The 14,864-nt window shown below is 35.3% G+C and overlaps 2 protein-coding genes across 4 annotated transcripts in view; one reads left to right on the forward strand and one right to left on the reverse strand.

Annotated features, from left to right (window-relative positions):
- Positions 1–2,971: 2,971 nt before the first annotated feature.
- LOC147539025 (uncharacterized) lies at positions 2,972–4,892 on the forward strand. 2 transcript variants are annotated; one of them, XM_086641865.1, is made up of 4 exons: positions 2,972–3,039; positions 3,568–3,885; positions 4,487–4,582; positions 4,697–4,892. In XM_086641865.1, exons 2-3 carry the CDS (start codon positions 3,587–3,589, stop codon positions 4,566–4,568), a joined length of 381 nt encoding a protein of 126 aa, XP_086497991.1. In that variant the 5' UTR covers positions 2,972–3,039; positions 3,568–3,586; the 3' UTR covers positions 4,569–4,582; positions 4,697–4,892. The 2 variants fall into 2 exon arrangements, with proteins under 2 accessions (XP_086497991.1, XP_086497990.1); XM_086641864.1 differs by having other exon boundaries at positions 2,972–3,034.
- An 8,136-nt stretch (positions 4,893–13,028) lies between these two features.
- Positions 13,029–14,864, reverse strand: part of LOC147539026 (tail fiber) — a 59,353-nt gene continuing 57,517 nt past the window's right edge. For both annotated transcript variants that reach the window (XM_086638897.1, XM_086638896.1), the window contains 2 exons: positions 14,454–14,685; positions 13,029–13,528 (listed from right to left, as the gene is read on the reverse strand). In XM_086638897.1, the coding sequence (XP_086495023.1) occupies positions 13,232–13,528; positions 14,454–14,685 (529 nt within the window). In that variant the 3' untranslated portion in view covers positions 13,029–13,231. The remainder of the gene's footprint in view (positions 13,529–14,453; positions 14,686–14,864) is intronic.

Consider the following 14,864-nt stretch of genomic DNA (forward strand, 5'->3'; position numbering starts at 1 on the left):
GAGTATAATAACTATGATATCATTATAATTTCTATCTTTTTTCTTGATCAGTTTCTATTTTCTGATATTATAAAACTAGTTAAAAACATTGTGTCATCCACATGCCTAGACGAAGATATTGGCTTAAATTACCATTAATCAAATTATTTTAGATTAAACTGTTATTTAGTCATGTTATTTTATCCTAAAAGGTCATATTGATACGGTAGTGACTTTTTCTGTCATTAGACCAAATGTTTTTGGCCTAAATCATCTTTTTTTTCTTTTAGAGATGCATTATTATTAAATTACGATTATATTATAATCGGACAGATGAACATAATGTAAAGACACATAATTTAATGAGGTTCAGCCGGATATTCACGACCTACATCATCGGATAAAGCCAGAATCGCTACATATTTATTAACCACAATTGTGGGATTCGTTACAATAGTTGAATAGTAATCGAATGCTTAAACTCCTAGAACCCATCTCTTATTTATAGAGTAAATTAGGGTTTAGGATTTCCTAGTTTCTTCTAACTAAACTAGGAAACAATATAATCTTTACTTAATATTACTATTAAATAGTTACAAGAGATATCCTAAACATAGAAAAATATATCTTCGATATCTTTCATATCTTCCAATATCTTGGACTCATCTTGGTCGTCGGATCTCTTCATTTTGATCCGTCTCATATCTCAATACTCCCCCGCAAGTTGGAGCATGTAAAGATGTGAAGTGTCCAACTTGAAGAAAAGAATAAAATCACGTCTAAAAACTGCGCCTTACTTGAATTGGTCTGATTAGACGGAACAACTTACATAATCGGATTGACTGCAAAACCTTCGGCTCGGGTTGGTAAACAACGTAAACGACTCGCGGTGAAAACGTTTTCTCGTCTATGAAACTGTGGTGTACCTTGAAACGAACTTCCCAACTCTCCTTGGCTGGAATGAAATAAATAAAAGGAGTCTTCCCTTATAATTTGATGACCATGGTGTGCCTTGTTTTGAGCACATTTTAACACAATCTTCTTACCCTGGTCGGTTGATGGCAACCCAAAATGGGCAAATATAATCTTCACAAAACTAATCCTTGATGAAATCAGTACCAAACCATATATAAGGCGATTGCTCAATGATCAGAAAAAGATGATGGAAGTAATCACAAGAGGATATTAAATCGACGCAAAGCGATTGAAAGCTTATTAAATCACAACGAAAGAATATCTTCGATAATAGCGGAAGCAAAAAAACAATGATACAGGATTGATGAACCCGCTTTGATACCATGTGAAATTACGATTATATTATAGTCGGACAGATGAACATAAAGTAAAACACAACATTTAACGAGGTTTAGTCGAATATTCACGAATTACATCCTCGGATAAAGCCAGAATGACTACATACTTTATTAACCACAATTGTGGTGATTAGTTACAATAATTGAATGATAATCGAATGCTTAAACTCCTAGAACTCATCTCTTATTTATAGAGTAAATTAGGGTTTAGGATTTCCTAGTTTCTCCTAACTAAACAAGGAAACAATATAATCTCTACTTAATATTATTATTAAATAGTTACAAGAGATATCCTAAAAATAGGAAAGATATTTTCGATATCTTTCATACCTTCCAATATCTTGGACTCATCTTAGTCGTCGGATCTCTTCATCTCGATCTGTCTCATATCTCAATACTCCACCGCAAGTTGGAGCACGTAAAGATGTGAAGTGTCCAACTTGAAGAAAAGAATAAAATCACGTCTAAAAATTGCGCCTTACTTGAATTGGTCAGATTGGAGGGAATAACTTACATAATCGAATTGACTACAAAAGCTTCGGCTCGGGTGGTACACAAGGTAAACGACTTGCGGTGAAAACTTTTTCTCGTCTACGAGAATGTGGTCTACCTTGAATCAAACCTCCCAACTCTCCTTGGCTGGAATGAAATAAATAAAGGAGTTTCCCCTTATAATTTGATGAGCATGATGTGGCTTGCTTTGAGCACATTATAACACAATCTTCTTACCCTGGTCGGTTGATGACAACCCAAAATGGGCAAATATAATCTTCACAAAACTAACACTTGATGAAATTAATATCAAACCATATCTAAGGCGATTGCTCAATGATCAGAAAAAGATGTTGAAAGTGATCACAAGTGGATATTAAATCGACATAAAGCGATTGAAAAGTTATTGAATCACAACGAAAGAGTATCTTCGATAATAGCGGAAGCCAAAAAAAATGATACAGGATTGATGAACCCGCTCTGATACTATGTGAAATTACGATTATATGATAATCGGACCGATGTACATAAAGTAAAAACACAATATTTAACCAGGTTTAGTCGAATATTCACGACCTACATCCTCGAATAAATCCAGAATGGCTACATACTTTATTAACCACAATTGTGGTGATTCGTTACAATAATTGAATGGTAATTGAATGCTTAAACTTCTAGAACCCATCTCTTATTTATAGAGTAGATTAGAGTTTAGATTTTCCTAGTTTCTCCTAACTAAACTAGGAAACAATATAATCTCTACTTAATACTACTATTAAATAGTTACAAGAGATATCTTAAAAATAGGAAAATATATCTTTCATATCTTTCATATCTTCCAATATCTTGGATTCATCTTGGTCGTCGGATATCTTCATCTCGGTCCATCTCATAGCTCAATAATTATGACACTAACCATGCATGTAATTATTTATATTCTTACTCCCCCATGGTGGCTATTGTTTACTAATTTCCTTTCTAAACTAAGGTGGGATTGCAAAATGTCACAAAACCTCACAAGTTCAACTTATTTACTGCTTTCTTATCTTCTATGGACTTTTATGATTCCATAGTTCAATTATATGTATCACCTGGCCAGGTGAGAAATGAAAGAATATTTCTCTTTCTTTGAGACCTCAAACCAACTATATAAACCACCCACACCTTCTCAAACTCAAATTGAACTCATCAACATTACAATCTCTTCTATCCTCATCACCACTCCTACCAACCTCCTGTATTTTCTTGAGGTAAGGTGAAGTACTTCATTTTTATTATCTTCCACCATTGTATATATATATATATATATATATATATATATATATATATATATATATACACAAACACACACTTTGATCTCAAGAACCAACATTGTAGTTCGATCCTGAAGAAAGCCCAAACTTCATTTACTTCACCTTGAATTTCTTGAGTTTTTCTTGGAGTCTTATTAATATACTTATCTCCATAAAAGAACATGTTTTAGCTCGTCACCCCTCCTTCCAAATCTATTGAAATCTAGGTTTCTTCCCTCATTCTTCAACTCTTAAGAGCATAAAGTAATACAATAATCAACCACAACCTCTTCTTATATTTTTATTCATTTTCCTTAGAATCTCAAGTTCAACCATTACCTTGATTTTATACCTCAAGTTTCATGCTTTAATAGGTAAACCCTAAGAAACTTCCAAGTCAATCAACCTAAAAGAGATTATTTTTCTTCTATACTAATAAATAATGAATGCTTAAAAGCAAAACTAATTACCATTTTCATTTAATTCTACAGGACTTGTTTAAACAACACAATGAGTAGACCAGGAGATTGGATTTGCAGGTCATGCCAACACATGAACTTCACTTGGAGAGATACTTGTCAAGTTTGTAATGACATGAGAGATTACGCAAACTCGGTTGTCATGACGACAGGCGATTCTAGAGGATCGGGTGTTCTTCCAGGTGACTGGTATTGCACATCTGGTAACTGTGGTGCTCACAATTACGCTAGTCGATTCAATTGCTTTATTTGCGGAGCAATTAGGGATGATTGTGACAATCGTATTATCGGTCGTTCTGGATGGAAATCGGGCGATTGGATTTGTACCAGGTACATTCTCCTGCCAACAAAATTTTCCGATTAACCTAATCTTTGAATTATTTTATGGACCCGTACGCTAAACTACTCTGATTTTTACCCGAACCTTATGATTTGTTGTAAATATTTGCAAATATTTACGGTATATGAAACAAGTTACATATTATTACGTAAGATGGGGTGTTACGTTATGATATTCTTAAGAATATCTAAATGATGGAACGTCTGTCTTTGTATTTGGCAGCAAGAGAAGGTAAAATTGTTGAAATATATTGACATGATTTGAATCATATGCTCAAATATTGATAAGATAAAGCGATCTTCATACAGTTAAAAGTAACGTTGTGTGTCGATATATAGAGCTAGTCTTTTTTCCACAATAATAAAAACAATTATATTGGAATAAACAAAAGGTTTCGATTGTAACTATAAAGTTGTGAATAATATTCTTTTTATCTCTTTGGAAAAATAATTCTTGATTATAATCAAAATAGATAGTGAAATATGACTAATACACATCATCTTTTCATCCGAAAAGAAACAACCCGAACGAGTAAATTATTAAATCTTAAACACTCTGATTACAATGTCTGAATGGGTTGCTACTTGGCAGGCCAGGATGCAATGAACATAATTTTGCAAGCAGGAAGGAATGCTACAAATGCAACACACCTAAGAAGTTCTTTACAGCATGAACTCATTTTATAATGTATGTAAACTCGCCGATCTCAATTTTTCTTATCATTAAAATGAATCAAAGAACTAATTAATGTGAATTAGTTTTCCTCTTATTTCTAACATTTTTCATGGTTTTTATATTCAGGTTGATTATAGAAGTATGAAAAGAAAAGCTAATGAGAGATGATCCTAATATGATCTTATAATAATTATACTACTTTTTTGTTTTTTTCTTAACACTCATGTTTACAGTTACTCATTAATGAATGAGTGGTCATGTAAGTGAAAGGTTAAAGAACTTTTTTCACATATTTACAATGGAAGTTGCTGTTTTTGTTCAAGTGTTGTTATTATCTTCTTACTTTAACTCTACAAGAGCCTCCTTCCTTGATTAACCTTTTCAGCTCTTAATCTCCCCCATTAACTATTTTGATAGTATTCCTAAAGGGCATACAAACTATTCTGTAGGCCATTACTTTTACCCTTAACCCGTGTTTAATAAATTATCGTACTGGGACCATCAGAGTTTTGGAGTAAATGCACTACCATCTGGGCGCTACCAATTATTTACAAACCATAATAAATGGCCAACCATAGTAATGTTATTTGAGAAACTAAGACGAACAATAATAAATGTTATTAATCTCTACCTACATATTAAACTTTTGCCTATTCTAAATATTATTAAGAAACTATGGCAAACAATAATAAATGTCCAACCTTTTCCATGCACTACTCTCTTTCTCTCTAAGACTACAAGGGTTTTGTTCAAAAGATTTAAAGAGTTCTAAGAGTGCCTTAAAATGGGATAATGTGTGTGGGGTTGGGTGGGGAAGGGAGGGGCCAAAGAATGTAGACTCAGTCTCTCCTTGAAGCATCAATTGAAGAGCTTGTTGGTTATGGGACCATTCTTTTACAGCATGAGGGGTTCAACTGAAAAACCATTAAGGGCAAGAATTAGAGGATCAAAGATTCAAAGAATATAAAAGTGTGTCTTTCCATGTAAAGATTAAATGAGGCAATAATAGTTTCCTTTAAGTATCAAATCCCTAAAAGATAACTCATTTCTATATGGTGATAAGAACCAGATGCTAGCTGCCTCATAACACTTGAAAGGTATATATATATGATGCATAATGAGGATCAAATCCAAAAGTGGTCAAACAATGTTTTTCTTCTTTTTCTTCTATTAAAGAACTTTCACTTTTGAAGAAGGGATAATCCATTTTGGTCCCCTAAGGATGACCGACTCACCAAAATGGCCCCCATAAAGATGACCTGTTTCTACTATAGGCTCCTTTTAACTGTTTTCGTTCGTCAAACTCAATCAGCTTTCACTATTACAATTGATTGAATTTGACTAACGGAAAAAGCTCAAAAAGAGGTTGTATCGGAAGTTGTGGCTGACCCAGAAAAATTTATTTGTAAGGGAACTTTTAGTTATAATAAGCAATTGCAAATTATCCAAAATTTTTAATATGTGATGTTCAAGCTAGTGATTGCTATATCTTATCGATGCATTCTCAACCAACTCGGTTGCTGCTGACTTGTGAGTTATGTTGACATTAGTCTCCATATAAATATCAAGTATACATTATAATGTATAAAATTTATTTCAAAAGAATGAGACCATTTACGTCTCGAAAAATGATCGTCAAGAAAAGAGAGAGGGGGAGGGAGAGATGACTATGTTCAGAAAAAAAAAAAAAAATATATATATATATATATATATATATATGTATACTGTATATATTTACATGTATTTTTTTCTGACTTTTTTTTTTTTTTAGTGAATTAGTCACCCGGGAACAATTAACAAAGTTAACGGGGTGGGAAAAATGACAGATTTTATGGGAAAAATGAAATAAAAAAGAAAACATAAGAATAATATATAAAAAAGAAAATAGCTAACAATTAACAAAGTTAACGGGGTGGGTATCAAATTTACAAAGCATTACAAGTTAAAAGACAGATTTTATTTGAAAATAAAGAGTCAAAATAAAGAAATATAGGACTAACGAGATAGGTAATCAAAATATAGAGGGTATGAACAAATTTAGAATGAGGAAATCAAACCCCTAATGTAGGTGGGGGAAAACCACACTTCTCACCACTGCACCAAGCGTGATTACACGACATTTGTTATGTTGTCACTATTTTACCCTATATTTAGAACTAAGATTTAATTTTGGTCATGTAGGGCACATACCCCCGACTGCCCTAACATGGGTCCGCCCATTATTGGAAGCTGGTTAACTTTAGGGAGTCATTTTAGTGAATTAGTCACCCGGGAACAAAATTGACTTGTCCCTTTGAAGAATACTTGCGTGCGTGATTGAAACGTTCGCAAAAGATTGTGGTATGTAACCAATACTATTTTGCATGAGAGACGAGGCGGGTGGCGGGGGGTAATAAGATTCTTTTGAGTCAACAGTTGGTAGCCCAAGTGGTTCCAAGGTGTTGACATAAACTCCAGAAAGCCTTGGAGGTCCTAGGTTCGAATCTCAGAGAAGGTGGAATCTTTGATTATTTGAATTGGGATTATGAGGGTATAAATAATGTTGTTGGGCTTCAGGCCATTGTCTTGTTGGGCTATAGGCCCGGTCTTGTTAGTGTTTCAGTGGCCGGTTATCGAGCTTATCACATCTATGATGTATCACATGTCAAATATCACGACATACGTAGATCGTAGTCGTCTTCTAAAAAAACAATTCTTTTGCTAAAAGCAAGCAAAGCTATATCTTCCATTGATTTGAGGGAAAAAAATTTGTCATGCATTAAATGAAATAAGTTGAAAGAAGACTTTCTTTCCCAACATTAATTGTCTCTCAATTCTTACGGGTGAGTGAAGTCATATAAATTGGCTTTTTCATTCACAATATCATCTTTTAACTTTTTCTTTGTATAAGTGTGAGAAAAGACAGAGAGATCAAGAGAGGGTCTATAAGTGTGAGAGTGAGGGAGTTGTAATGAGATTTTGTAATCGGGGGAGTGTACTAGATTTTGCGTACTGTAACTCAGGAATGTTGTAACTTCGTAATCATGGTGTAGCTCAAAGCGGATGTAGGACTTGTTCTAACCTCTTACACGTTATTATTCTTTATTTGCTTCGTGGTTATGTTGTATTCATTTACCATAGCATCCTAAGATCCTGGTATTTCTACATTAGTGAAAAACTTTAAGTAGACTGACAACCTGTTTGGATTAGTTTTATTTTCTTAACAACTAGTATCAGAGCGTCCTAATTAGGAGTTACGGATTTTTCTATTGTCGATGGATGGAGTTACTAAAGTGAGTGTATCCAACGTGAATAGTGTCTCCCACGTGAATAGTATTTTCGGCGTGAATAGTGTTTTCCTATATGAACATTGTTTATATTAGTGTTGGACCTATGGATGATAAATAAAAAAACGTTGCAAAGGTTCGAGTTTTCAACTGTAAAAACATTTCATATTGGGAGCCACAAATTAGAGACTATTTATATGAGACATATCTTTGTACTTCATTACATGGACTTGAAAAGAAGAGTAGACTCGATGATGGAGAATAAGTTATTCTTCACTGCAAGTGTGTGTGTTTGATTCGTATCTCTCTTATGGAGGAAGTGTACAACAATGTCGAAGAAATATCTACAATGAAGAACCTAATGGACACTTTGGAGATACTTTATCAGAAGTCATAAGCCTCCGGTAAGATTATGTTGTGTGAGTAACTATTCAATTTGAAAATGAATAAAGGCGAGATTGTATCTGCTCACTTTGTAAAGTTCAAATCAATTACCTCCTAACTTTCTAAGGTTGACATTAGATTTTCGAATGAAGTCAAAACATTAAGGTTGTTATCATTATTACCATCAAGTTAGGATACAAATGTGACCTCTATAAGCAACTCGACAGCTAATGAAAAATTAATGCTAGAAAATGTCACGGTTGCGATACTCAGTCAAGAATACAGAAGACTATAACCAGGCTGCACCGCTTTTAGCTCCTCTTTAGGATCTGCCTTAAGCATGCAACAGGACAGAAGCAGAATATTTTATAAAAACTCAAATAAATCTAGAGACAAATTTATAGGCAAATTTAGAGAACAATCTTGAGGGAAATCGAAATCCAGACCTATAGTTGTGTATTGGGTATGCAATAAAGAAGGCCATATGGAGAAAGACTACTAGAAAGAAAAGGACAGAAGCAGAATATTTTATAAAAACTCAAATAAATCTAGAGACAAATTTATAGGCAAATTTAGAGAACAATCTTGAGGGAAATCGAAATCCAGACCTATAGTTGTGTATTGGGTATGCAATAAAGAAGCCCATATGGAGAAAGACTACTAGAAAGAAAAGGATGTTACTAGTACGGGAGACTTGGTGATCAAGAAGTCCATGTAGTTGTCGCTGCAGAGAACAAGTTGGTCTTTATTGTTAATGACAACAATGTGATTAAGCGAAAGTTTCCTATTACTCTTCAGGGGGGGTACAAATCAGCCTTTCTTAGTGTGCTTCTTTCCATGCTACATGAAATAAGGGGATCATGATCTCTTACAAGAAAGCTAGCTTTGGTCAAGTCTTCCTTAGTGATAGTGAAGCATGTCCTATCATCGGTGTGGGTGATGTGAAATCGAAAGTCAATGGTTCAACATGAAAACTGAAGGATGTACGACATGTTCCAAATCTGACGATGAACTTGGCTTACGTGCACCAAGTTTGTGAGAACGATTGTGAGATTCACTTTACTACGACAAATTGGAGAGTGATCAAATGAGTTATGGTATTAGCTCGAGGACTTCGACATAGTACTCTCTACCGACTTCAGAAAGACCTACTTTAGTAGTGGCTAGTAATGTTTAAGGTATCAGATTATAGCACAGAAGTTTGGGGCACATGAGGGACAAAAACATGAAGATTTGCATGCGGCAGATTATAAGTCAGAGGTAAAATCTGTAGAAATAAACTTTTATGAAGAATGTGTTCTAGGAGAGCAAAGACGGGTGAATTTCAACAGAGGCGACAAAAGCTTGAGGAACAAAAAGTTGGACCTGGTTCATACAAACGTATGGGGACTAGCTGATGTCGCTTCTCATGATGGTACTCAGTATTTTGTTACCCTCATCAACGACCACTGATAAAGGTATGGATTTATTTTCTGAAGATAAGTTTGATGTTTTGAAGCATTTCAGAGATAAAAGGCATTGGTTGAGATAGAAATAGGCCTGATGCTAAAATGTATGAAGCCAGACAATGGTGATGAGTATAATAGAAGATATTTTTATAACTATGTGTTACTAATGGGATGAATGGAAAGGACGCTCCCAGGAGTATCACATGAGACTGGAGTAATTGAGCATATGAATTGGACGCTAAATGCACGAGCATTACCTGAAGTTTTTTGACACAAATTTTAGAAATGACTCCTTATTTAATTAATCGGGCACCCATTAGATTATAGGATTCCAGAAGAAGTTTAAACTGACAAGAAGGTGAATCTCTTTTATCTGAAACTTTTCAGATGTGTTGCTTATGCTTATCTTAATCCTACATAAAGAAAAAAAAATAGTGTCAAATATAAAGAAGTGTATTTTCACTGGTTACGGAGGTGATGCATTCAAATACAAATTGTGAGACTATGAAAAAAACATAGCAACTCAAAGCAGGGATGTAACCTGTTAATGAAGATGTACTGTATAAGGACAAAGATGCAACACAAGTTGTAAGTGAAGGATCAATTACCAAAGTCAACAAAGTAAATATGTTGACATGGGTAAGACAACACGGACGACAAATAAAGTGGTAATAGGAGAGACTCCATGTAAAGATAAATCTCAGATTGCGCACTCCACTTGTAATGCGAGTTTCTCTGCCAGCTCCACAGGATCAGTCAAGTGTTCAAACCAAGAAATATACGATGTTTGTCCCAAGAAGATCATCACGTGCACCAAAGCCAAACCAAAAATATGCTAATGTGATGGATCATTTAGACTGACGGATGATGGTGAGCTTGAACATTTTATGAAGCACTTAAGAATGATGACTAAAGCAAGAGAGAGCTTGCCATGAAAGACGAAATTGACTCACTTGTGCAAAATGACACATGGTTGTTAGAAAACTACCAAGAGGTAAAAAGGCTTTAGAAAACAAATGGATTTATCGGAGAACGTCTGAAGCAAATGGCGCATTCCCTACAAAGCGAGATTAGTAGTGAAGGGGCTTCAGAAAATGTCTTCCTCATACATCTAAACCATACAAACTCTTTCGAAGTTTGCGTACCATCCCCGGTAATGAAGATGACAACAATCAGAATGGTACTCGACCTAAAGTCCCAAAACAATCTCTACCTTGAACAGTTAGATGTAAAAAAAAAAAATTTCTTCATGGAGACCTTGATGAAGAAATTTACATGACAAAGCCAGTCAGATTCATTGAAGCGTAAAAGGAGGAGATGGTAAGCTTCGAAAGAATTTGTATAATTTGAAACAAACCCTAATGCAATGATACAAGAAGTTCAATAACTTCATGCTCAGGAACAACTACTCGAGATGTAACGCAGATCATTGTTGTTATGTCAGAAGGTGTGATTCTGGTTACATCGGTATATTATTGTATGTTGACGACATGATGGTGTCTGAAACATCTCTATAAGGAATCATAAACTTGAAAGGTCAGTTGGCAGGTGAATTGGTCATGAACGATCTTAATGAAGATCGACAAATTCTTGGCATAACAAATAGCAGGGACAAGTGTAAGGGTACACTTATGCTCATCAAGCTGAATATCTTGAACGGGTTCTAAAGATACTCAATATGGAGGGTGCCAAACTAGTCGACGTGCCACTTGAAAGTCACTTCGAGCTTTCTATGTTCCACAGTCCAGTGATAGATGTATAAAAAGAATTTATGGCAAACGTGCCATATGTATCAGCCATTGGAAGTCTTATGCACGCTATGGTGTTAATAAGACTAAATAAGCAACAATATGAAGCGATGAAGTGGATTCTTGAGTACATGAGAGGGTTAACTAATGTACCATTTATGCTACGGACGAGGAAACTTTGTTTTAAGTGGATATGCAGATGCGGACTTCGCAAATGACCATGATAAAAGACGAAGTACGACATAGTATGTCAATACCTTGGGGTCGATTGCAGTCAGTTGGAACTACAGTTACAAAAGTTGGTCACATTGTCAATAACAGAAGTTTATGTAGTAGTATCAAAAGCAAGCAAAGAGATGACATGATTAAAAAAGTTATTAGTTGGGTTGAGCAAGAAAAGTATTTTTTACAGTGATAGTCAAAGTGTTATTAGTCTTGCCAAGAACTCAACCTATCATGCAAGGATAAAGCATGTACCGTTACCATTTCATACGACCGCTTCTAGAAGATGATGAGCTACTACTGCAAAACATTTTTGGTTCAAAGAATCCAGCAAACATGTTAACCACAGGGATCACATTTGAAAAGTTGAAGCATTGGAAGGCTTCAGTGAGTTCCTCAAACTCAAATAGACAGATAGCCACATCAAGAAGGTTGGGTTAGAACCAATTCGTGTTGACCGGTAAAGGTGGATATTCTACAACTCCATGTCACATGTTTATTAGACCCAAAGTGGAAGATTGTCATGTGATGCGGTCAAAGTAAAACGACTCGTTGAAATATTGATTTGAGGAAGAAATTTTTGTTCCATGCATTAGATGAAGCAAGATGAATTAAGACTGTTTCCAAACATTAATTTTTCTCTCAATTCTTACAAGTGAATACATGTCTATAAATTGACTTCTCTATTCACAATATCATTATTTCCTCTTCTAACTTCTCTTTGTACAAGTGTGGGAAAAAAAATAAAGAGATCAAGAGAAAGTCTGTAAGTGAGGGTGAGAGGTTACAGTGAGACTTTGTAATCAGAGAGTGCACTAAACTGTTTACCGAAAAATAATAACCCTATATTCATAATGAATTAGCTTGGTGCGGCTCAAATAGAACGTAAGATTTGTTCCGAACCTCTATTTTGTGGTTATGTTGTATTTACTCACATGCATCCTAAGATCCTAGTATTTCCGCATCAGAAATCAAAAAAAAAAAAACTCTAAGTGATCACCTATGGTTTTATTTTCTCAACATATTCATTGTGCCACATGAAGGAAAAAAGAATACCTAAAAGCGGATAAGCCTAAGAGGCACTCTTGGGATTTCATTAGAGAATGTTGAATAACTTCTATGGATTGTGTCATAAATGGCACCAGATGAAAGGATTTATCTACTATTTGAATGTCATATATTGACCCGTTCATCTAATACCATGCTTGCACTTGAATTAAAGCTCTTTCTTTTGGGCTAACCAGATGATACACAGCAGGCAGCTAAGACAAGGGTTCACGAGCACAGGACAAGCGCTTATTATTCGAAAAACATTCCAACTGCATAAAGAAGTTTTCCCTCTCTAGTTGAGCTTCTATCGGTTCACATCGGCTAAAGAACAGCAAGCACATTAAATCAAACTGAGAATAACTGAAATTAAAAGTACAATATTTCTGAATCACCTAACCAGAATCAGGATTTTAGTGCAACAAAGCTACATCTCGTAGCTTTTCTAACTCAGAAGTTGCAGTGTATGATACACAAGAGAACACGTAAAAATAGAAAGAATTAGGAGTTAGGGAAGATACCGTTTCAAATCTGTCACTAATCAAGTCATTTGAGTTTTGATTTTGAAGAACTCGGCATAGGTTTTGCGATAGTGCGAGCTGGAGTACTTTTGATGACCTTCTTCACATGAAAATTTATAGACGAGAAAGCACAAATTAGGGCAATCAGCATTGTAGGATAGACGTAAACCGCTTTTGTCGGATCTGTATTCGCTGGTTTCCCGAGGATTCCTTCCTTAACGAGCCCCCAAATCACTAAGAGTGTTCCAAACATGCCCATTCTTCCCGGTTTTATAAGACCCACAAGTGCTCCTGCCACAGAGAAGTAGCTTCCTGCGAGAACCTGTATAGGACGTTAATCGAATTAGAAAGATGAAATCAGTGATATCTTGCAAGCAGATCTCTCCAGTATGTTGCACGGGTACAGCTAGGGCCTACCGGCTAGGCTATATAAAACCATGCCAGTAATCAGTACGTGGTATACTGATGATGTATACCTATTCGAAATGCTATTCTCTGTTCTGGTACGATGGGAAATATTATACTAGACAACACATACTGCACTAGATGCATACAGAATACGCAAACTTATTCTCAGACATTCTTGTAAAACTTATAATTGTAAATCCGTAACTTACTAAATATTTCATAGTTAACTAATCAACTAGTTAAGCTTACAGATTGTCACAAAGAAATTGGGCTATTTAAGGTTCGGTGCCGCCAAATTTCGAGTAATGCATCGCACAAGTACCCACTAATGTACGGGACATCTAGTATACCGTACGCAGGGGTAGAGTTTCTGATTACATTGATTGAGAGAGAATCTTGTTAAGCCTGAGTAAGCTTATAGGGGAGAAATGCAGGAAGTATTCAGTTGTACAGACAAAATGTACTTGGAATATTTGGTTCAGTCCTTTTCCACCTTAGTCACTTTTTGCATGCAAATTTGGGTGTTTGTCTCCTTCATCTTTCTCTTCTCTCCTCCATCTCCTGGAGGAGGTAAGATGGAATGCCAAAAACCGGCTCATATAAATGTCCGATAAAACTTCTTATCTAATAACTTAAGAATGAGAGGAAAGAAAAGCCTGAGGTGAACAGATAAATCATTGTTCTGTACTTCTTCACTGCCTTTTGTACTCATTCTTTTGAACAAAAACAAGATGAGAAACCATGCTTCACAAAGAATATTTCTGATTCATACTTTCGATGACGTAGTTTAAAGATGTAGCCATAAGAAGAATAAAAAGGAAAGTTGAGAGATTTAGAACCTCTAGACGCTGTAGATCAGTTACTGGGGAGGCTTCCTTGACATCAGTAAGGTTATAAGTGTTTAATAAGCTATCCCATTTTGGAATTGTCATATTCTTGACGAGTCCATTAACCACAGCTCCTGGGTAGAGAAGACCCTTTACTACAACTGCAGGGAAGACTTCACTTGCTATTAACTGCGACGATGTTACCTCCAACGGTGTTGTACACATGCCAGATCGACAAGGGATCCTGTAATTGTGCCAAACAACAGATTGCGTCAATATCACCCAACAACAATAAGAAGTATAAGAATTTAAAGCTGAACAGCGTCATTCATATACAGGAAGACAGCAAGCGAACTCACGCATTTTGATTGTCTATCAACATAATGTAGGACAGAAATCACTGAAACAAATACTTGTGCGAAT

This window comes from Eschscholzia californica, unplaced genomic scaffold (assembly GCF_041429995.1).
Source record: "Eschscholzia californica isolate CP2 unplaced genomic scaffold, dmEscCali1.0.p SCAF_5, whole genome shotgun sequence".
NCBI classification, from domain to species: domain Eukaryota; kingdom Viridiplantae; phylum Streptophyta; class Magnoliopsida; order Ranunculales; family Papaveraceae; genus Eschscholzia; species Eschscholzia californica.

Coding starts and splice junctions, on each gene's coding strand:
- LOC147539025 (XM_086641865.1), top strand. CDS start 3,587: ATGAGTAGACCAGGAGATTGGATTTGCAGGTCATGCCAACACATGAAC. Junction 3,886..4,486: donor GGCGATTGGATTTGTACCAG/GTACATTCTCCT, acceptor GCTACTTGGCAG/GCCAGGATGCAATGAACATA.